We start from the raw sequence: 23,497 nt of genomic DNA, 5'->3' as shown, positions 1-23,497 counted from the left end.
CAGTTGGGGCTCTACCCCCCATTTCATATGAAGAATGCATTTGTAATCTGACACTGTGGAGTAGAGGCAACAGGATCAAAATTGCAGATTTTTAGAGCTTTAGGGGATCTCATCAACCATTTTGTCCAAATTCCTCCTTAAGGAAGAGAAACTGAGACCCAGAGAGAAGAAATGACCTTCCAAAGAACATATAACCAGTCAGTAGGAGAATGGGGCTAGAACTCAGGTCTCTTGATGTTTAGTCTAGGGCCTAAAAGTAAGTGCCGTGGACATTGTCATAGCTATGCCTAAAAATGAAGTGGTGGGGCGCCTGGGTGGCACAGTGGTTGAGCGTCTGTCCTTCAGCTCAGGGCGTGATCCTGGCATTGTGGGATCGAGCCCCACATCAGGCTCCTCCGCTATGAGCCTGCTTCTTCCTCTCCCACTCCCCTTGCTTGTGTTCCCTCTCTCACTGGCTGTCTCTATCTCTGTCGAATAGATAAATAAAATCTTTAAAAAAAATAAAAAATAAAAAAAAATAAAAAAATAAAAATGAAGTGGTGATTTGGGACAAAATGGACAAGATCATTTTTGTTTCAGAATTATTACTGTTCCATCAAGGGAGAATGTCTGCTCCTGAGGAAGACTTCCCAATCTCTTTCATTAATAACTGAACATTTAAATGTTGGAAATGATTTGAGTATATAGAGAGGACACTAAAACGAGAGAAACAGGTTTAAAACAGAATGCATTTTATTTGAATACTGAATACATTCCGTTCGTATACCGAGAGTGCTGAGAATAGAGTTTTTTAAAAGGGAAAAATAACACTGGCAGTGATAAAATTAAAATGGAAGAACTATAATTTCTAATATAACAATGACAAGCAGAAGCATCAGCATTTTGTCAAGTTCACTTCTGGCATTCCATTATCTGGGAACTTACAGTTTAAATTTCAGACACAAGTATTTGGAATTGTCAAAAAAAAAAAAACCCTCACATATATAAAAGTAGGCACAGTAAATGAAAGTGTATAACAATTTATTAAATGTCTTTAATGAAACTATTATCTAACAAGTAGAAAACAGTCGAGCTTTTGGTTTAAAAAAAAAATCCCTCAAACTAGTGTTCATTTTGGAGCATTTCTGTTGTTTCTAACGTAAAATAAGACAATGTTCCACGTAAAAGAAGTTTATCTTTTGAATACAAAGTGTATGCTCTGCCAGTTACAGCAGAATCACACGAACTGAGTCTTCAGTGCCTTCGGATTCTCAAAGCAGCAATAAGACAAGTCTCAGAATCATCATGAGGCTGGATTAAAATAAAGGAAAGGCAAAGAGCAGGTCACGTTTACGCGGCATAAGACAGAGGTGCCCACATTCACCTAACCCGTAATGTTACTAAACTTTGGTCTCCAAGATTTTCTCTTGCTTCTCCTCAGAGCAGGGGTGAGCTCCTTAGCCTGTGTTGGAACTTCCCAGACAAGGCTGAACTAGCCACTTACAAATGCTGACTGACTGAATGAGCAAAATCAGAACTCACGATTCTGAAAATCTGGGGTGAACCTTTGTAAGAGAAAGGTCTGGAAAAGAACACCAATCTTTCATCAGCTAGTAAAGGCAAGTGGCTTGAAAAAAGAAGCAAGGAGCAATTCTGGGGTGTTATTATTACAATCTCAGCTACTTTCCACCGACTGGGGTCTTGTTCTTCTTGACCCGTAAACCCTACTTCTGATTCCTTCTATCACCAGGTATCATTTTTAGAACAAAGCCATAACTGGAAAACAGTCCTTTGTAACCACATTCCTCCCTGACATCACCCCCCTCCCACCAAGTCAAAAACATGATACACAGCCACATGAGAAAATTCCATAGAAAAGCAGAATGGAGAAATTACTCACTGCATTATCACACAGTGATAAAAACTATTAACAGCTGGAAGTATTTCCTTCCTGTCTTGGTTTTTTTATTCACAAACTTTTGAGATCACACTATATTTGGTTGTTTATTTATTCTGTTTTTAATCTTCCACTGCATCATTAAGATGTTCTAATGCCACTAGTTTTTTTTTTTTTTTTTAAGATTTTATTTATTTATTTGACACAGAGAGAGAGCTAGAGAGCACAAGCAGGGGGAGTGGCAGAGGGAGAGGGAGAAGCAGGCTCCCCACTGAGCAGGGAGTCAGATGTGGGGCTCAATCCCAGGACCCTGGGATCATGACCTGAGCTAAAGGCAGGCGCTTAACTCACTGAGCCACCCAGGCGCCCCTACTAAATAGTTTTTGAAAATGTGTCATGTAATTGCTGCTCGATATTCCATTAAGTGCACAAAGCACTTATTGAAATATTTCCTTATTGGTGAGTTTTTAGGTTGTTTCTAATTTTTCAGTTCATCATGTGTTCCATTAGGAATGAAGTTGCAACGAACATCAGTCTCTGTATACATTTCGTTATTTCTTTGGAATACATTCCAAAAAATAAAAATGTGTAACAAAGGAAGTAAACATGTTTCAGGCTTTCAACATACAAAGGCTGCCTCCAGGAAGAACTGAAAAATGTTACCTATAAATTTGTATGTGGTAATATGATTAATCTCATGGGTAGAATTACTGGGATCAACTTAAGAGAAATCGGAGGCTCCCTATTTATTTTTTTAAAAAAATATTAACTGTCCTCCCTTGAAAACTCAGACTATGCCTAGCAGGCTATCACTTTGTCGCAGGCTGTAAGAGAGACATACGATAGCAACTCTACGTGTGGTCCGCAAAAATGTTCACGGCTACATCAACACCGAAGACTGACTGCAGGTCTGATATTTTAAGGTTTTACAGCCATGCTTACTGTAACAAAAATTCCTTTGACCTTTTCAAGTTAAAACCGACTCTTGCTAAAAAGTCAACACTTCAAAATGATGGCAGAAGAAAGCACAGATCAAAATAGTTGTTCTTACCTTAGACCTGCAACCAGCCCAGCTGGCATGATTTTCTTAGATCTCTTATACCTCACACCCATTATGGTGGCCAGGAAGAAAGCTGTAACTAAAAACCAAACCAATGCATGAACCAGAATTTCAAACATATTAGCAATGCTTGCTCATGGGGGAAAAAAAAAGGACATTGTTCCAGCTTTTTAATGTAACAACTCTTATGTATAAGTATTAAGTTGCTATCTTCTTGAAAAGATAAAGCGTTCTCTTAAAAGACTTTATAAACTAGCTTATCGGAAAGATTTCTGAGTGAACAAGCACGTTAAAAGCCATTCCTGAAATATCTTCATAAGAAAAAAGTCTTCGTCTAACTTAAATTTCTGTTTGTAGAAACTCCTGGAAGGCGAGGACTGTGTCTTATTCAACTTTACTCAGGAACACTAGGCAGGATGTCTGGATCCACAGGAGATGTCCAATAAATGCTCATTTAAGTGAAAGTAAAGAAAATAATCAGAATCTTTTAGTTTAAGCAAGACCTGATGAATAAAAAAAAAAATACTAGGAAAAAAGGCTGACTGATTTTAATGTGCAGCACTGCATGTTGGGAAACTGATGCCTGGGTAATACTATTAAACTCAGAAGTGTCACACCAGCCTTTTAGGTGCTGAACCAATATGGCGAGAGACCGTGTTATGTAAGAGATTAGGGGGCTGACGTCACAATTTCAGAAGAGCTTTCAAGGAAAAAAAATCACTTGCTGATATAAAGAACAAAAAGACTGACAATAAACATGTGAACTATTAAGTGCGTGTGAATAAACCGCCCACAATATCCACAGCTTGCAGATACGTTTCTTCTTTTGACACAATTCCATTATTAAAAACTATCCCGGGCTCCTCTTTCAAAAAGTCAAGAAAAAAAATACAACACTAAGTTCTCTTTCTCTCCCTCAAAGACCGAACTGATACAATTTGTCTTCATTTGTCGTTTCTTCCATACCCACAAGGGCACTTTGAATAATAATCAGATTAAATAGAAACAATTTCCAAACCTTGACCTATTTCAAGCTAGACTAAAGAGAGCCAAGCATCCTGGGCCTATAAACACACACAGGTTTCCATCTTTACTATGGACATTCCCCTGCCAAGCCCAACAAGGGAAGAAGCTAAAAAAAGGTGAGCCTTGATTTTCTAGATTAAGTCTTAAGGCAAAACGGGTTCCAAAAGCTGCTTGTGAATTAAGTAAAATAATGCAAGGCCGTCTCTTGTTAGGCATTTTAATAGCAACACAAAAACTAGGCTAATAGGCACTTAGGGGCATTAGCAGAAAATCTGGGCATAATTCCTTGATTTTTCTAATTTCATTTTCTTTTTCTAGTAACAAGTTTCAGAACATTTCTAAATGTTCTTCTGTGTTTGAAGGCCTGGGAGCAACATCCTTGTTTTCGACTGGGTCTGTCTAGAAAGGAACAAGAATTGTGTTCAGTCTCGACACATGCATATCCACTTGCCACCGTGGCTGCATGTTTTCCAGTGTTACCTAGTATAGGGTACAAAAAAGCCACTCCCAAGGTTTGACCCTTCATAACCGGGAAAAAATGTCTACTTACACAGTGACAGTTTGACATCTCGCTTGTCATTGGAGACACGGTAGGCTCCATAGCCAGCCAAAAATCCAACAAAAAGACCAGCGATCAAAGATGGAACACCGCCTGGAAAAAAAAAAGGGTTCAGAAAGAGAATCCCCAAATGAAAGGAATTCCTTCCACTCCTTCAAGTATGATACATGCACCCTCAAATGTGTATCTACATGGGCACTGTAACTAGACAAAGCCAAATTACATATCAGCCTCTTCATGGGCAGTTTCTAAGATATGACTGGTCCTTGCTGAACCCGAAATGCAAGTCAGAGAAACCCTGAATATACAGCAATGCCAGGGTTAGATATGGCTTGAGCGAATCAGAAAGCCTGCCTGGTGGAAGCAGTTTGACCTTGATTGCATGACCTTGGACAATCGGTTGACTTCTTTACACCTCTCTCTCTTTTTTTTCCCTCTTCTCCCTCTTTTCACTCTGAGGTTGTGATAATAACAATAGGATACACCGATATTTAAGCTCAGAGATAGAGAAGTCCTGTGCAAAGCAAGCGATGGTTCTGTCCTGCATAATTAAAGCTTCCAGCCTCCAGATGTCAGGACTCAGGGATGAATGGTGACTGTACTGAGAAATGGGAAGAGCCAGGGCACTGATGCAGCCAGCCCACCACCCACCCAGTGCACTCCGAGCCCGCAGCTCATTCATCCACTGCCCCAGGGCCCCGTGACCAACACCAAGCACTTCCTGCGCACCGGCAGTGGGCTGCATGCCAGGGACACTGTGAAAAAGACACACACAGTTGGTGTTTCGTGGAGCTCACTCTGTTTAGAATCTATCACATTGGACTCCCTCAGGGTAGGGTCAAGGCATCTCTAGGTTTTAAATATCTGTAGGAAATTCAGATTGTAGCCAGGGTTAAAAACCATTGCAGCAACCCATGCGTGTGTGCAGTTGCACGCACACCCACAGACAGACACACACACACAGCAGCATCCTGAATGAGAAGCCACATGCACTGGGTTCTAGTCCTAATTTTTCCATTTGTTGCCTGCAGGGCTAAGGCACTTAGTCTCTGAGTTTTGTCAGCTGCAAAACAGAGTTAATATCACCATCCATGTCACATATATAAAGGCTTGGAATGTTACGTTGGAGATAATATTAAATTCCTCATTTTTCCTCCCTCCCTCCGAATCTATTCTGCAAACACAGCAACATGATGTTTTAAAAGCATACATTTGGACAGGTCACTCCTCTAATGAAAAACCGTCAATGCTTTCTACTGCATTTAGGGAAAAAAACCCAGTCTGCTCGATTATTGGAGCCTTGGCCTTCTTTCAGTTCCCTGAATAAGTCAAACTCTTTATTCTTCATGGTTTCTAGACATGCTGTTCCTTGCCTGGAGCGCTCTTCCCTGCACTGCCAACTGGCCAACTGCAGCTCACCTCCAGATGTCTCTGTAAGTGTCAGCTCCTCAGAGCTGTCTTCTCTGACCTACCATTCGCCATCATATATTTGTACACCTGTCCACGTATTTAAGGTCAGCTCCCTGACTTGCTTGTGAGCACCGTCTCTTTTTGCTCACTGCTCTTTTCCAGGGCCTGACACAGTGCTGGGTACTTGGCAGCACTTGATAAACATTGACAAAATGCATGCCCGGGCACTCCCTCTTATGGGTCATGTTCCAGCGGAAGACATCAGATTAAGAAAATAGTTAAGGGGATTTAAGCATTTTCTGGAATGCATGACTAGGTCACGTTAATTAAGGTGTCTTCTCACTTAGAGATCTCTCTTTTCTGTACAACCTGACGATTTCTGCGCTGCTAGGATCCTCCCCACCTGACGTATGCAGAGGGAGGGGCAGCACGAGTCCTGGCAAGATCAGACAGCAAACAGTGGGGACGGACAGGCACGCCAGCAGCCCACATGAATGAGAAGTGGGAAGGCTCCCTGGGAGAGTCCATCCTGCGTGAGGAAGGAGTTGGGTCCATGGGCTCTACCTTGTAAGAAAGCCATGGCTGGTGGAAGGGAGCCAGATCCTGCAAAAAAGCTCAGTCTATGGTGGGGCTACAAAGAGAAGCTCCGAGCTTGTCCCACACCCCTTTCCTCCAAGGGCCAATGTGGCTGGGGCAGTCTCAAGGAGTTTCAATGGAGTTTTCCAAGGAGTTGAAAGGTGCATATGGGGGGCCTCTCTCCCTCAGAGCAGAACACCTGCCTGACAAGCTCTCCTGCTCCCCTCCTCTCTGGAGGGGCTGCTGTGCCCTGACCTCAAACTAGAGTAGGAAGGTATGAGGCCAGGTTCGGCCCTGGTACAGGAGAAGGCCAAGTGAGCTTTCTGGCCATCTTTGGCTTTGGGCACTGGCTACCTGGCTCAGAAAAAGCCTCAAAATCAGTGTCTTCTTGGTTATGCACTTTTCTGGGGACCTCTGTAGGAGAGGGGTGAACTTGGTGTTCAGCCTGCCACGGTGTTGCCTCTCTCCCCTTTCTCTGCTCCTGGCAGGAAATCTATCAGTCCCTCACTCTGACCCAACCTATGTCGGGGACCTGGTCTAGTAGAGGATTCAGACATACTTGTCCTCTTACCAAACACCATTCTGACATCACATCTTTAATCTACCCACCACTGTTCTCAGTAACTGTTTCGTGGAAGGGTCCCTGGCTGAACTGTATGGGATTCATGTGTAGGGAAGCTTTAAGTAAAAACGGAAAGAGTTGATACACTTTATACAAAAGATCTAAGGCTCTGGGGCCACAAGCAGCTTAGAACATAATACAGAATACAAAACTAGAAAAAGATATTTTGCCCCACTGGCCCACAGACTCTCCCACTGGCAGGGCAGTAGCAGCAGAAATGAGCATATTAAACCCTTCTTCTGGGCCAGGCACTATGTGAAATGTGTTCCATGCATTATCCTTATTTAATCCTAACTGATTAATATACAAATGAGGAATTGAAGCCCAGAAGTTAAAACAGCTCACACGAGTATCTGAGCTAGTAAGGAGTAGTGTCGTGAGCAGAATTTCGGAAAGCTTGATTCCTTGGCCTGAGCTCTACATTATAAAAGAGTGGGCTTCTTTGTGAACACATGCCCCCAGGGGCTTCCAGGATCACTTAGTTGGGGGCTCTCTCTCTCTCTCTTTTTTAAGATTTTGTTTGCTTATTTGTTGGGGGGTGGGGGGGGTGGGGTGGGTGGGAGAGCACAAGCAGGGGAAGCGGCAGGCAGAGGGAGAAGCAGGCTCCCCACTGAGTAAGGAGCCCAATGCAGGACTCGATTCCAGGACCCTGGGATCATGACCTGAGCCGAAGGCAGATGCTTAACTGACTGAGCACCTAGGTGTCCCTAGTTGGGGGCTCTTGAAGGAGGCCAAGGAACCATATGGTCCAAATGAGAAACAAGAACCTGAAATCAGAGACCTTACAGCAAATGTGACTGCATTTGTTCCCGAAGAGATCTGGGTTAGAAAAGTAAAGTAATCCTCGCCTCTCCTCTCCTCTCCTCCCCCACCCCCGGCTGCCCCAACACACACACACACACACACACACACACGCACGCACGCATGCACACAGACACACATCCTTCTTCCCACCCCTCTAACACACAGGCAGAAAGACCCAGACGTGCTTTTCTGTTCTGTCACTGAAGCTATTTAGACCCATCTTTGACAATGAAAAAGTGTTTCAATAACAATCCTATCAGAATTTTAAACTGAGCCCTCTTCAAAGTAGATTATAAAACATCAGTAGTGGTTTATAATCTTAACACAACCACCAATCCCCCACCAAGTCCCTTGGATGAAAAATACGGTTAAGGCTTACCTCTCCGCTTGTATCCCAAGATGCTTCCAAATGTCACAAGGGCTGCATAACCGAAACCAATCAGGTCCATTGGCAAGGCTGCAATTCTACAGCTGGGGGAAGGGACAAGTGTTACAAAATAAAAAGAACTGGGGGGAGCACAGGTAATATAAAAATGCTATGCATTCCACAGAATTACAGAGATTCATTTCTCTAGCCTCCTAAAAAAAAGGAAAGCTCAGTGAGAGACATGTATGCTTCATCAAGGGTAAGTCGCTGAAGAATACAGAAGCCTCTGGCACAAAATCACGTGAGTGATGAGACTGTCCTACAGTGCCTCATAGCAGCAGCTGAAACATAGATCTAGGGCTGAGAAGTTCCATTAAAATCCTACCCAGGAATCTATAAGATGTAGGAGAGTGTGCTGGCTATGGGCTGGAGACACAGGTACTGGTCACTAGCTGGCCGTTGGGTCTTGGACCATGCCCCGTCTCTGACCTCAACACCCCCCCCAAACCGAGGGGAGTAGATGAGATGAACCTTAAAGTTCCTTGCCGCTTTTTAATTCTTTTAATTTCTGATTCCCAGTGGTACTTTTGTATCTTAACTCTTACATCTGTATTTCCTCCATGGGGAAAATATCTTTGTATATACAAGGAATAGCATATGAGGTTTTTGGTTTTTTTTAAAAGATTGTATTTATTTATTTGAGAGAGATAGAGCACGAGCAGGGGAAGGGGTAGAAGGAGAGGGAGAAGCAGACTCTGTGCTGAACAGGGAGCCCGACATGGGTCTCGATCCCAGGACTCCAGGATCACAACCCGAGCTGAAGGCAGACACTTAATCGACTGAGCCACCCAGGCGCCCCTCATGTGAGGTTTCTTTGTAGTTTTACAGTGTTCTCACTGCTCATCTTTTAGGTTAACCTAGTCTTTTATCCTCTGCACAAACTGGTAACAAACTGACCCAGAAGAACAGAAAAGGAGTTTTGAGCTGATCTCAGAGAGGAAGCCAGAAGTTACTGTGAGGAAGGTGTGCGGGGAGGGAGTCCAAGGCCCAGGAGATGACAGCACCACTCAGGAGGCACTAGAGAAAAATCCTGAACATCCCCGGGAAGGCACATTAAAAGAGGAGGCTCATTGGTGTCCACGGAGTGGTGCTGCAGGACGGAACCCACAGGAAGGACCCGTACTCAAAAACCACTGCTGACTGCAAGACAGACAAACACACGGTCATAATGGGGATGAGACTGCGAGCAATTACCAAGTGCCAGGCACCCTTCTGAAGCCTTACACCGACTCAATTATTACCACAACCTTCTGAGGTAAGTCCTATTGTTATTACCCACTTTCTAGATGAGGAGACTGAGGCACAGAAAGGGCCAGCAATATTCCCGAGGCCATGCAACAGGACCGAGGTTTCGGACTGAGAGAAGTCTCATTCCTACCCACTAGCAATCACGCCTCTGATAACCGAGTCCATGGTCTGAAAAAAATGACTCTGCAAACAAAACTAATGTCCTTCAGATTTATGAAGTTCTGGACCAACAGTCCATACCAACCATCGCTTCTGTGGGTCTCACAGCTTCAAGTTGCAACCATCTGGTGACTTTCCATCTTCAGCCCTGTCAGCTTCTCACGGTCCGTCCGGCCTGCTGTCTTTCCCAAAGGCTTAGTGGAACTCCACAACGTATGCTTGGCTCCAAACCCGATGCCATACTTCCCAGCTATGCAACATTGGGCATGTTCCTTTTTTTTTTTAAAGATTTTATTTATTTATGTGACAGAGAGACAGCCAGCGAGAGAGGGAACACAGCAGGGGAGTGGGAGAGGAAGAAGCAGGCTCCCAGTGGAGGAGCCTGATGTGGGGCTCGATCCCATAACGCCGGGATCACGCCCTGAGCCGAAGGCAGATGCTTAATGACTGCGCCACCCAGGTGCCCCCATTGGGCATGTTCCTTATTCTCTCTGCAACCGTCTCTTCATCTGTAAAATACGGATAATCGAATTCTCTACGTCACAGAGTTGTGATAATTGAATGAGGTCATACTGAAAAGCGCTTACGACAGTGCCTGCACATAGTGAGCACTCAACAAATCCTAGCTGCTGTAATGATGACTGTTCTTCTCTTCCACCCTTACACCCATTTTTAAGCTTGACATGTGTGAGGCCATAACTATACCAAACTCACTGAGAAAACAACAGAGATGCAGTGAATTTATAACGCATTCAATGAACTAAACCGTAATGTTAGAGCTTATACTCGACTCCATTTAACAACTATTTATTGAACGTCTTCTTTGTGCAAGGCAGTAGGAAGCCATGGAAAGCCCTGGGACTTGGCTCTGGCCTTCCAGTACAGCTCAGCAGGGGAGGCGGGTGTGTGGATGAGCCCTAAGAGGAAATGCACGGGCACCATAACAAGAAGTGGTGCCTCAGGAGACTTGGGAGCCTCAGGAAGGATTCCTAGAGCAAACGGGGTCCCGGCTGGCACCTTGGGGAGAGGAGGAGTAAGCCAAGGGAAGAGCGTGGCAAGGAAGGCTGTGCTCTAGGCAGCAGGGAGAGCATGTGCAGAAGTCTAGTGGCATGAGATAGCATGGCGCGTTTTCAAAATGGGCAGGAGTGCAGCGGGGCTGTGAAGAGTTGAGGCTGGAGAAAAAGACAGGGCCAGGACACTTGTAAGTCCTGTAAAGGGAGGCTGGGTTCTGTCTCAAGGGCAGCAGGGATGCACGAAGGGAGTCTCTCACAACCAGCTTTAATTCCAGCAAGTGCTTCCTCGCAGCGGTAGTGGGAGATGGGACAAAGTGAAGCAGGAAGCTGAGCTAAGCAAGAGATGGTGGTTGGCCTGGCCTGGAGCAATGGCAAGGAGGATGCAGCAGCTCTCAGAGAGGTTCAGGAAGCAGAATCAATAAGCCTGGATGTGGGGAGTGTGGGGGAGGGATGAGTCAGAGATGACTCACCTCTAGGTGTCTGGCTTGGACCACTAGGAAGGAGAGCTGGGAGGTGGGGGGTGGGAAGGGCTTGATGCTACTCCCGGAGACAGGGAACATTGGACCAGCAGTAGGCCCGTGGTGGCAGGAGGAGGGAGGAATTCAGGAATGGTGGGACCTATCTGAGACACAGTCAGTCTAAGATGCCTGACACACAGTGAGGAAAACACCTTTACACCCAGATCTGAAACTTATGAGAGATCACTCATCATCAAGTACTAATTTGGGGACCTAATTTTCTCCTTAAGCCGACCACCTGATGTAAAAGTCTGATTCTTCTTCCTCCTCTGAGCTCCCAGTCTTCTTCTGACTCCCTCTTGGAACCGCACCTCCTTCTACCTGGAATAGAGTTACTTAAGTGAGCTCCCCTCCCTATCTCCCCTCCCAGCCAAGCTCCTCCAGGGCTAAGCTCAAGTTCGGTTTATCTTTGTCCTCCCCACATCACCAAGCTCACTGGCATGCATGAGGCAGGTGTGGAGCAAATACTTGCTGAATGAACAAGTGAGTGAACCAAAGGAACAACTTCTGCCTGAAGGAAGACATTGTGTAACTGGCCAACTCTCAGTATAGCTCTACTGCCAGGAAACATCCTGTTCCCTTCATCTCCTTACTGAACTGAGTATTCTCAGGAGGCAAAATAAATCTATTCCCAATCCTTGCAAGAAGTTTCTGAACTCACAGAGAAAATGCAGATAAAAAGCAATCGCCCCTCTTGCTCCATGTCCATGGCAGGACCATATGACCAGAAGCACATACGAAAGCAATGGAAGTGGGAGCCGATGCGCGCCTTGCATCACATGCTCTCACTGCAAACGCCACCTCAGCACTTGGAGAAGCGAGAAAGCATCTTGGGTGCAATGCAGCAAAATGATTTACCGCACCGCGTACGAAACCAGGTGACAGGGCCCTGCCTTGCCCCTAGCCCTCCAAAATTTTGAAAACCACTAAGAGATTTTCCGTAAGCTACCATATAAAAAGCTACCTACCTTTGTACTCCTTGGGGCTCGAAAGACCATTTTCGAGTGAAGTCTGGGTGGTACTAGGAAGGTGAAAACTGCCAAGGGTTTTTGCCATGGTCCGAGAACCCTATCCCTTCCCCGCCTCTCCCTGGCTCCAGGGAGGTAGGAGGAGAACAGGTGGGAGGCTCAGGGCCGAGGAAGGAAGAAACTGGGGAATTCCCAGGAGACGGAGAGGAGCGATGCTTGGGAGAAGCAGCCCCCATCCCCTGCAAAATTCTCCCCAGGTCCTCAGCATCTTTGCTCCTATCTGTGCCTTTACAAGAAAATTCAGGAGAGGAAGTTCTCGACTGCGAGGCGTACAGCTCACCTGCAACCCCGAGCCCTCCCCGCGGCTCAAAAGAGAAAAATCGGGAGCCAGCCTCGGGCCAACTTTGTACCTGGTGTCCGGAAGCAGTCCCCGGGGCCAGCGCCTCCCGATTCTGCGCGCTACCTCCCCGCACTGGGCAGGGCCTGCTGGTTCCGGGCGGGGCCTTCCCCGCGGCGCGCATGCGCCCCGGCCCTCACTCCTTCCTCGGCTGGGCGTGCCCGGCCCAGGCTCCAAACGTGGAAGCCCATGCACGCTCCACCGCCGCGGGCTCCGTTTACCCGGTTTTGGGCTCTGGTCCTGAACATGGACTGGGGTCTGCTGCCTCCTGCCGGACCTGCGGGAAGCATCCGCAGAGAGCGGGTCTGGGTGGAGCCGGGATCCCAGAAGGCGGAGTTTTAACCGTGAGGTTCATTTATTTGTGGGGCTTCAGCAGCAACCCAGGCCTTTTAGATTCTCGCCAGCCGATTGTCCCCATTTTCAGTGGGGGGAGCTAAGGTTCAGACAGGTTAAGTGATGTAGTTGTCCACGGTCTCAGGTCCTAAGTGGGGTAGAAAGGTTAGAGCCCAGGTTTGTCTGGTTTCAAAGCCGGAGCTCCCGTCATTATATCACACTGTCTAGGAGGTCACGCAGATGTGGAGGGGAGATCAGGATCCGGGTTTTATACTTCACGCCCAGGATTTGCTGGGCTTAAGTGTGTGAAGGGAAAGGTATAGACTGACAGACTTGAAACGCACTTTAAGTCCCGGGATAATCCATCCCAGGAATGAACCTTAAATGGATTTGGACTTGTGCCTCCTGGCAACAGCAACTCGTCTCACGCGAGTCCTTCTAACCCACATACAGTGACTCCAACCCCACCCTCTTCCTTATAGGCCAGTCCTCCAGAGATTTGAAGGCGGTCATCTAGGAGAGATCAAGCAGCTAGGAGCGTTGCTGGGCTGTGAATAATAGCAGAGTTTCTTAATATTAAAAAAAAAAACCACCCTAAGAATATACATTAAATCCTGTGAAATTTGTTTGCTGAACCTATTCCTTGTGCATAAAAGTGCTTCAGGGAAGTAAAGTGACTATCTCACTTGTAAGAAGTCTGAGTTGGTCCCAGGGAGTTAGTAGGAATGCTGAAGGTTCCCAGGAGAGTGGATGGCAGGCAGTGGAATGTGGAGTGAGGGAAGTGGTACCTGAACTTTGGCCTCAAGTTCCAGCTCTCCTTTCTTTTCTTTTCTTTTTTTAAATTTAAATTCAATTTAATTAACATATAGTGAGTGTATTATTAGTTTCAGAGGTAGAATTTAGTGATTCATCAGTTGCATATAACACCCTGTGCTCATTCAAGTGCCCTCCTTAATGCCCATCACCCAGTTACCCCATCCCCCACCTCCTCCCCTCCAGCAACCCTCAGTTTGTTTCCTGGAGTTAAGAGTCTCTTATGGTTTGCCTCCCTCTCTGTTTTCATCTCATTTTATTTTTCCTTCCCTTCCCCTATGTTCATCTGTTTTGTTTCTTAAATTCCACACAGGAGTGAAATCATTTGATATTTGTCTTTCTCCGACTGATTTCGCTTAGCATAATACCATCTAGTTTCATCCACATGGTTGCAAATGGCAAGATTTTGTTCTTCTCAATGGCTGAGTAATATTCCTGTGTGTGTGTGTGTGTGTGTGTGTGTATTGTATATACAATATATATAACATTATATATATAGTTTGATATCTATCTATATATATCACATCTTTATCCATTCATCTGTGGATGGACATCTGGGCTCTGTCCATATTTTGGCTATTGTGGACGTTGCTGCTATAAACATTGGGGTGCATGTGCCCCTTTGAATCACTATGTTTGTATCCTTATACAATAATAGCCAGCTCTCTTTTCCATCCCCTTCTATGCCCGTCTTTACCCTAGCCTCCCCCCGCCCTCTCTCTCCAGACTCCCAGGACTTTCCGTATCCAGAATAAAACTAAAAACCCTCTTGGAATGCCTCCGTATCTTTACCTGGTATGACCTCCAGTAAACAACTTGCCTCTGACTTCAGACTTCAGTACCTGGATTTATAAGATGCTCTTCAGACTAGGGGGTCTCGGAGATCCATTCTACCCCGTCACTGAGGTATTAGAAGCTGGAAATAGTCCCATGATATGCCTACTCAAGGCATTTTCACCTAAACCTAAAAGAACAACTCTCTATGATGGGACCTTCCATATTCTTGGACATGTGGGTTCATGAAGGTTCTTAGGCAAAGGGGCCACTGTCCTCTCAACTCATATGCCAGCTAATGACAAGGTTAGAGCACAAGGTGAGGGTGCCACAAAGCATATTCATCTCCACCTATTTGTCAAGCTGTGTACTCATGATCCACGGCAGAGACAGATGGCCCTATGATGTGCCATCAATCCCCTTTGGCAGTCTGGAAAAACACACACAATATAAACCATAGGGTTTCCAGGAAAGCCGATGTTATTGAAATGCAGTTATCAAATTATTAAAAATTTGTATCTGTGGGGCACCTGGGTGGCACAGCGGTTAAGCGTCTGCCTTCGGCTCAGGGCGTGATCCCGGCGTTATGGGATCGAGCCCCACATCAGGCTCCTCCGCTATGAGCCTGCTTCTTCCTCTCCCACTCCCCCTGCTTGTGTTCCCTCTCTCGCTGGCTGTCTCTATCTCTGTCGAATAAATAAATAAAATCTTTAAAAAAAAAAAAATTTGTATCTGTGATCTAATAGATGTGCTTCTTTATCAAATTACAAGATCTCGGAGTGGGAATAATAAGGACCATAATTCCCAAGTAGTGCCGCACCTAAACAACATTTTGAGATATCTGGAACATGCAAACATCTATGACTCCTAGTGGTGACAGAGTCACGGGTACTAATACTGCAGTGGAGTGTTGCCTATGAAAGAGAATGCTAGCCTTTAGTTAGAGGTTAGTGAAGACAGAAATTTCTTTTCTCCATCCATGTTCTCAGATCTCCTGATTTGCATCCTCAGGCCCCTTTGGATTTGCAGAACTGTCAATGCATAGTAACACAGGCTTTCCTAAGTTGTGTATGGGTGGAACTGGAGAGGAGGAGAGCACAGCTGAGAGCCTGACTGACAGACTGGCCACTCGGGCAGGACCTCACGGGGTGTTTGGCCCTCAGTGAGGTCTCTGTGGATCCTGAGCCTAACCCTCGCTTTCAAACAGCATTCCCAAACTCAGACTGCATCAGCTCTTCCATGGGCACCCTGGCTTTGGGAGATTGATTCATAAAAACCAAAGCCACAGGGCACCTTTGGTTCAGGTCGTGATCCCAGCATCCTGGGATCCAGCCCTGTGTCAGGCTCCCTGCTCAGCGGGGAGCCTGCTTCTCCCTCTCTCCCTACCCCTCCCCTGCTCGTGCTCTTTCTCTCAAATAGATAAATAAAATTTTTAAAGATTTTATTTATTTATTTGACAGAGAGAGAGAGAAGGAGCACAAGCAGGGGGAGGTGCAGAGGGAGAGGGAGAAGCAGGCTCCCCGCTGAGCAAGGAGCCCGTTGTGGAACTCCATCCCAGGACTCCAGGATATGACCTGAGCCAAAGGCAGACGCTTAACCGACTGAGCCACCCAGGCGCCCCAAATCACAACCCTTTATAGTGGCGTTGTATACAAGATGTGCAGGGCATTGAATAGGTAAGATCTTTTCATTTTCACTGGTGAGATGCTTTTAGACTGAATGGGATTTGCCCAGTTTCACATGGGCACTGTCTGATGAATATGCAGATAGATGAACTAAGTCTAGTTTGTATTTGGGCAAAATATCAACAAATCTTCTGCTTCACCACTTCAGCAATTTTATTAAAATCCTCTAGAAATCAAGAAGATAATTTGAAATCCCATTTTTCAAGTCAAAGGACCTAAGAACTAGAGGGAACATTTTGTTGTTGTTGTTGTGTTGCCATGGTTCAGTGCACAGACTGTAGAAAGCATGATGGCTGATGAGAAAGGACAAAATCATCTCTACACTATAAGGCGCCAACACCTCAGCTATCAAGGTTTCTCCTTTCAGGAGTGGCCTCTTCTCGGCTCTCCGCCATCTGGAGGTTCCCACGGGCTGCGTGCCCTCACTTGCTTCCAACATACTGAACAGACCCCTCGCCGCCGCGGATGCAGCGCAGCCCTCTTGCTCGCCCTCGCCTCAGCCGCAACCAAGGCGGCTTGGAGGGAGCCTCCACCTGACTTTTTAATGCTCAAGTCTGGGGGACCTGGCGCGAGGCGGGGGGCGGGCCCACCTCTGCCACGGCGCATGCTCATTGGCTGAACCCGCCTGACACTCAGCCGTGCGCCGGCGTCCCATTGGCCTCCACCGCGCGCGCTCTAAATCCGAGGGAACTTGGGGTCTCCCGCTGAGCCAGGGCCTCCCGTCCCCGCGCGCCGGTGTCAGGGCTCCACGGAAGTGAAAACCGCCAAGAGTAAGACAAAATCCCTAAAGCAAAACAGCCACCAGCCAATTCAAGGAAGGCATATGAATGAGAAAAGAATAATTAAGCAAAAATCGGTTTTTGCAAAGGCAAAGCCAACAACTGGAGTTCAAGGGTGGGAATTCAAGAAAACGTAAAACGTGAGTCTCATTTTAAACTTAGGATATTTGTACCGATTTCTGTTTAGACCTCGATAAGCAAAATTCACGGTCCATGAATCAAGCTTTTCTTACCTAATTGCCTTTCCTATGAAGAGGCAGCAGGGGGCACTAGAGGCTCTAGTTTCATTCGGGTAGGCACGAGATTTTAGCCTTGTCAGAGTTCCTCTCAAACATCAAATAGTTCGCTCTTAGAAAACAGGGATGGTCCCTTTCTTCCCCTACTGATCCCTTTCTTCCCCTACTGATCATCCTAGTTCTTATGTTCCATAGATGAGAGAGAGAAAGGGGGGTAATCAGAAGGGGGAATGAAACATGAGAGACTATGGACTATGAGAAACAAACTGAGGGCCTCAGAGGGGAGGGGGGTGGGGGAATGGGATAGAGTGGTGATGGGTAGTAAGGAGGGCACGTATTGCATGGTGCACTGGGTGTTATACACAACTAATGAATCATCGAGCCTTACATCGGAAACCGGGGATGTACTGTATGGTGACTAACATAATATAATAAAAAATCATTATAAAAAAAAAACAGGGATGGTTATCAAACTTAACGGTAAATGGGGAAACAGGGCGATGAGCTACGTGGAAGAACGTACGAGAAAAGTACGCGATTTCTGCGTTACAGCCTGTTGGCTGAGGAGTACAGTTTCCTTAATATCATTGGTGTATGGGGAGGGAGGTCAATTACAGGGCTTACAGGGAGTTTTGCGGTGGGCTCTGAAAGAGAGGCAGGCGGTGGAGAGGGGCCACAGGGCACCGGCCAAGTTCCTAAGCCTGCCGTTTGGACCCATTTTGAACCTTTACCAAGGACACGGGACTTCCCGTGCAAAAAACGGGAGTGAGGGCTTTCCAGGGATTGGGGACTTTCCTATAAACAATAATAATAACTAACATTTAATGAGTACCTGCTGTGTGCCAGCCACCTTCCACTCTACGGTATCAACTTTCTTTCATCTTCACGACGACCCTCTGTCATCCCCATTTTACAGAGGAGGAAACTGAGGCAACTTGCCAAAGGTCATATAAACAGCTGAGCAGTGTCAGATCCAGGTTTCAGAAAAGATGGTGCCTGCAGCATCTGCAGTCTTTCTGCCAGGGTTCGAATCACGACTCCCATTGTGGTTATTATTAATACAGGAAAGCACATAACATTATGACTAGCAGGTAGGAGATACTCAGGTGTTTGCTATTATTATTAAAAGAGTGGTCCTTGGTTTCCAAGAGCTTAAAATATACTTTAAGAGGTTGGTAAGATTCACAAAGCAGAAGAACCTATTGAATGGATGAATGGGACAGATAATGGATACGTGTTAAGTGTTCAGAGGAGGGAACAGTTATGAAACAGTAGTCAGGTCTGGGTCACAGGTTGCTGGGGATGGTACCTGCTTAAAGATCTACCCAGGCAACTGGCATTAGCCTCTGATCCTCAACCGCCTGAGCTAATCATTACATTCTTTGTGTTCGATTGTCATACGGGTGTGTGTATGTGTTTAAAAATACCATCAATTTTTACTAGCCACTAAAATTCTCTTAAGGAATAATGTGATACCTACTTTTTCAGCTGGAGGAAGCTTTTATTGATTATTAGTTTTTCAGAGGAAGCATTTATCCATTTTGCAAATGGTTATCTGTTAGATGTCAAGCCCTGGAGTAGGACTCAAAAATAACCAGGTGCCGAGTCAGAGACAGATTCTGGAGTGGGGGGGGGGGGGCTGGGAACGGATATTATTTTAATTGAAACATGTTTAATGTTTCAATGTTTCAATGAAGTCTGAGAGGGAGCCAGCGGGCGAAGAGTCAGGAGAACCACACCTGGGGCAGCAGGAATGGTCTGAGCAAAGACCCGGGGGAAAGGGCTCTGTGCCTTGTGAGAACCGAGGGAGGCTACTTGGTTGGGGCTGGAGAATTGTGAATTAGAAGCAGAGTGAATCGGTCCAGCAACAAGTCCTGTTCACAAAGAGCCAGGGCTGAGTATGGTTTCCTGCCTCTGAGGCTTCTATGTAAATCATCTGGACTGTGCAGGCTGCAGATGTTGCTGTGTGGAAACTTCGTGGGGTGAGAGGTCATCTTTGTGTGCAGCTTGTTTTTCATTGGTTGTCCTCAACTGAGTTTAATGCTCTGTGTCTGTGCACACTTAAATCCAGAAGAGCCTCTGTCTTGAATGAAATGACTCCTCCCTCTTGTGCTTTGCTTGACTGTAAAAGAATTATGTTCGTGTTTATGGTAAAATGGATTTACATACATTCAGTAGCATACGTGCCTGACTCGATCTCATCCAAAAGAGATTTCTTGGAAATAAAACAAGGCAAAAATTAAAGATAGCTCCATTTTTCCTATTCTGTGAGTCCCCATGGAGCTACTACTCTACTTGTGATACTTGGAGTGGAAAAATCAAACAGAAAATTGGGTTCTTGAGAAAGAGGACTTGACATGCAGGGTTAATCCATTTGACTTCTTCAGATCTTTTTGAGCAAACAGCGCTTAGTGCAATAAAAATGGCATCTTTGAGGAAAAGCAGGTTATCTTGTCTGATAAGTCTGCTTTTTCTCATTACATTAATGTTGCTTTGATAACACATTTTAAACAGTGTTTTTAATTTAAAAGGAAAAGTCCCAAGAGAAGGTGTAGGCTGAAAAATAGGGCATGATAATACTTGAAAGCACACAGTTGAAGAACAATCTAAAAGTCCTCCCAGCAGGGCAGTGGGGCTGACTGTAAAGATGAAATTGGGTCCAAATTTAATGAAAGGAAAGAGTCCATTGCTTTCTCTCTCCTTACAGTTGGGTCTAACAGGCTAATTGCTGTAGCAAGTGTAGTATCTCCCAACAAACTTCTTGGAAAGAAGGACAACGACTATTAAAAGAGCTGAAATTCAAATCAGGTGTGGATAGTGTTAATTTTTTTTTTAAAGATTTTATTTATTTATTTGACAGAGATAGAGACAGCCAGCGAGAGAGGGAACACAAGCAGGGGGAGTGGGAGAGGAAGAAGCAGGCTCCTAGCGGAGGAGCCCGATGTGGGGCTCGATCCCAGAACGCTGGGATCACGCCCTGAGCCAAATGCAGACGCTTAACCGCTGTGCCACCCAGGCGCCCCAGAGTGTTAATTTTAAAACAACACACCTGTAATACTGTGGGCAGGCTCTGGAACACTTAGTAGCATTTGTATATCTCACCTGCTCAGGTGAGATTTAATGAAGATTATGGGGATGAAGGTGGAAAGGAAGAAATTGCATTGTTTATGACATGACTTTTAGAAAATGTGTCCCAAGGGTTGCCTGGGTGGCACAGCGGTTAAGCGTCTGCCTTTGGCTCAGGGCGTGATCCCGGCGTTCTGGGATCGAGCCCCACATCAGGCTCCTCCGCTGGGAGCCTGCTTCTTCCTCTCGTATTCCCCCTGCTTGTGTTCCCTCTCTCGCTGGCTGTCTCTCTCTCTGTCGAATAAATAAATAAAATCTTTTAAAAAAAAAAGAAAGAAAGAAAATGTTGGTAAATTATTCCAATTAGCAAAGTGGTTAATAATGTTGACTTTTAGGCTTAAGTTCAGTTAGTGAAGTTTCAAGGTCAGGAGCTTGCCGAATGAGTAAGAAATGGCCAAGGCCTCTCCCACACATTGACTGGGCCTATGGCCAAAATGTTATAGGATGTTTCTGTGTCATTCCCTTTTGCAAAGACTTATCTACAGATAGAACTTTAAGAACAAGGCCCCCCCCTCCACCCCGCCTTTCTTAACTATCTCCTTGGAGGCTTCTGAGATGTTTAATTTAGTGGTTCCCAAACCTGCTGCCCACTGGAACCACCTGGACATCTTTGAAAATTACCAATGCCAGGCTCCCACCTCCAGCAATTGTAATTTACCTGGTATGAGCTGCAACCCAGAAATGGGGAGTGTTTTTCAAAATCTTTTTTGAATGTAATCATTTTATACTTGTAGATTTATATGTATTTGTAACAAATAATACAGAGAGATTCCTTTTATTCTTTACCCAGTTTCCCCTTACAGTACCATTTTCCAGAACTATAATAGAATATCACAACCAGGTATTGACGTTGATAAAGTCAGGACACAGAACACGTTCATCACCACGAGAATCCCCTCCCTCACGTTGGCCTTTTATAATCACACCCACTTCCCTGCCCACTCCGACCCCTTGTAACTTCTGGCAATCACTGATCTGTACTCCTTTTCTATACTCTCGTTATTTCAAGAATATTATATAAATGGAATCATACGGTATGTAACCTTTGGGGATTCGGTTTTTTTTACTCGGTGTAATTATCTGGAGATTGAACCTGGTTGTTGCCTGTATCAATAGCTCCATTTTATTCCTGAGTAATAGGACCTGGTATGGGCATACCACAGTTTGTTTAACCACCTGGATGGCTCTTGGGTTTTGGCTATTAGGAATAAGCTGATCAGGGGCGCTTGGGTGGCTCAGTCGGTAAGCGTCTGCCTTCGGCACAGGGCGTGATCCCGGCGTTCTGGGATCGAGCTCCACGTCAGGCTCCTCCGCTGGGAGCCTGCTTCTTCCTCTCCCACTCCCCCTGCTTGTGTTTCCTCTCTCGCTGGCTGTCTCTCTCTCTGTCAAATAAATAAATAAAAATCTTAAAAAAAAAAAAAAGGAATAAGCTGATCTAAGAATTCATGTACATATTATTGTGTGAGCATATATTGTCACTTCTGTGGGAGAAACATCCAGGAATAGAATTGCTGGGTTTTAAGCTAGGTGCACGTTTAGCTTTTAAAAAAATGCTGCACTATTTTTTGGAGTGACTGTACCACTTTACGTTCCTGCCATCAGCGCACGAGTAATCCAGTTTCTCGGCATCTTTGTTGGCACCTGGCAGTCTCTTTTTTATATTTTAGCCCTTCTGAGAGATGTGCAGTGATATCACTTTGTGGTTTTAATTTGCATTACCCTACAGGCGAATGATGTTAGACATCTTTTCATGTGCTTATTTGCCACCATTTGGCGAAGTGTCTCTTTTACCTTTTACCCATTTTCTACTTGGATTATTTATTTATTTTTTTACTGTTGCATTTTGAGAATTCCTTATATATTCTAGATTCTAGTTCTTTGTCACATATGTGGTTTGCAAATGTTTTCTCCCTCTGTAAGGAACGTGTGTCTTTTCATGCCTCCAGTAGAGTCACAGAGCAAAAGTTTTCAATTTTGGTGCAGTCCAATTTATCATTTTTTTTTAATGGATTGTGCTTCACATTAATCAAGGACTATCCAGCATTATGAACCGAGCGGATTGCATCCAAGAAAATAGAGTGCCTCGCTACAGAAACCTTTCATGTTAAAACTTTCCAGCCAGATGAAGATGTTCATTTCTGTTTTCTTGTTTAGTTGTATTGACTTTTTTATAGATGTTCATGGTTTCAGAGATACCGCACGGACATATAGGTAGACTTACAGCTTCCAAAACTTTGAACTGCAAAACCGCTATTGCTTATCAGATCTTGTCTGTACCATTAGAGACAAGATCCTCTCAAAGAAAGAGCTCTCTACTTGTGGGCACATGGAATTGATGAATATAAGGATAATTTCTGGACTGTCACACACAGGCCATACAATTTCACCAAATAAATAGTTCACTGTGTAAGGAAAAAAAGATTTATTGCCATGATGGGAAGAGGTCAGGAAGTGTTCACATGTGGCAGATGGAATTACAACGCATTCATTTGAATAGAGTTACTACTCGTTGATGTGAAAAATAAAGCGAGGAGATTAAGCACAGTCCATGGGGTTTATGAATTAAAGGCAGTGTATTTCTTTTTTTTTTTTTTAAGATTTTATTTATTTATTCGACAGAGATAGAGACAGCCAGCGAGAGAGGGAACACAAGCAGGGGGAGTGGGAGAGGCAGAAGCAGGCTCATAGCAGAGGAGCCTGATGTGGGGCTCGATCCCAGAACGCCGGGATCACGCCCTGAGCCGAAGGCAGACGCTTTAACTGCTGTGCCACCCAGGCGCCCCAAAGGCAGTGTATTTCTTATTCAGATTGTAGGGGGAGGAAGAATTTGTGTGTAGTCAGAGCAGTGAATTTCCAGTTACTAGAAGTTTCCAGCCGGACCCTGGACCACCACATCGCAGGACTGTTGGAAAGGTGATTCAGGAACTAGGGAGTAAGGTATAATCGGTGAGCTTTGAGAGCCTATCCAGTCCTGAGTGTCTCTGGCATCATGACCCTTCTCCAAGGTAAGATACAGAAGTGTCTTGGAGACGAAGAACATAGGCAGGACTGATTCCAAGAAATTTGGGCAAAGATGATTGGGGAGGAC

General features: G+C 45.2%; 1 protein-coding gene across 5 annotated transcripts; it reads right to left on the bottom strand.

Moving 5' to 3' along the window:
- Positions 1–714: 714 nt before the first annotated feature.
- On the bottom strand, positions 715–12,784 carry TMEM14A (transmembrane protein 14A). 5 transcript variants are annotated; one of them, XM_044387166.3, is made up of 6 exons: positions 12,677–12,734; positions 11,537–11,619; positions 8,313–8,404; positions 4,513–4,614; positions 2,928–3,015; positions 715–1,290 (listed from the first exon to the last, which is right to left on the bottom strand). In XM_044387166.3, the coding sequence occupies exons 3-6, from the start codon at positions 8,380–8,382 to the stop codon at positions 1,251–1,253; spliced, it is 300 nt and encodes a 99-aa protein (XP_044243101.1). In that variant the 5' UTR covers positions 8,383–8,404; positions 11,537–11,619; positions 12,677–12,734; the 3' UTR covers positions 715–1,250. The 5 variants fall into 5 exon arrangements, with proteins under 5 accessions (XP_044243101.1, XP_026363028.1, XP_026363031.1 ...); XM_026507243.4 differs by lacking the exon at positions 12,677–12,734 and adding an exon at positions 12,267–12,567; XM_026507246.4 differs by lacking the exon at positions 12,677–12,734 and adding an exon at positions 9,853–10,276 and having other exon boundaries at positions 11,537–11,614.
- Between the last annotated feature and the right edge of the window lie 10,713 nt (positions 12,785–23,497).

The sequence above is a fragment of the Ursus arctos genome, unplaced genomic scaffold (assembly GCF_023065955.2).
Source record: "Ursus arctos isolate Adak ecotype North America unplaced genomic scaffold, UrsArc2.0 scaffold_29, whole genome shotgun sequence".
Taxonomy (NCBI): domain Eukaryota; kingdom Metazoa; phylum Chordata; class Mammalia; order Carnivora; family Ursidae; genus Ursus; species Ursus arctos.
The sequence above is the reverse complement of the archived record's forward strand: the minus strand, read 5'-3'. Positions and strand labels throughout refer to the sequence as shown.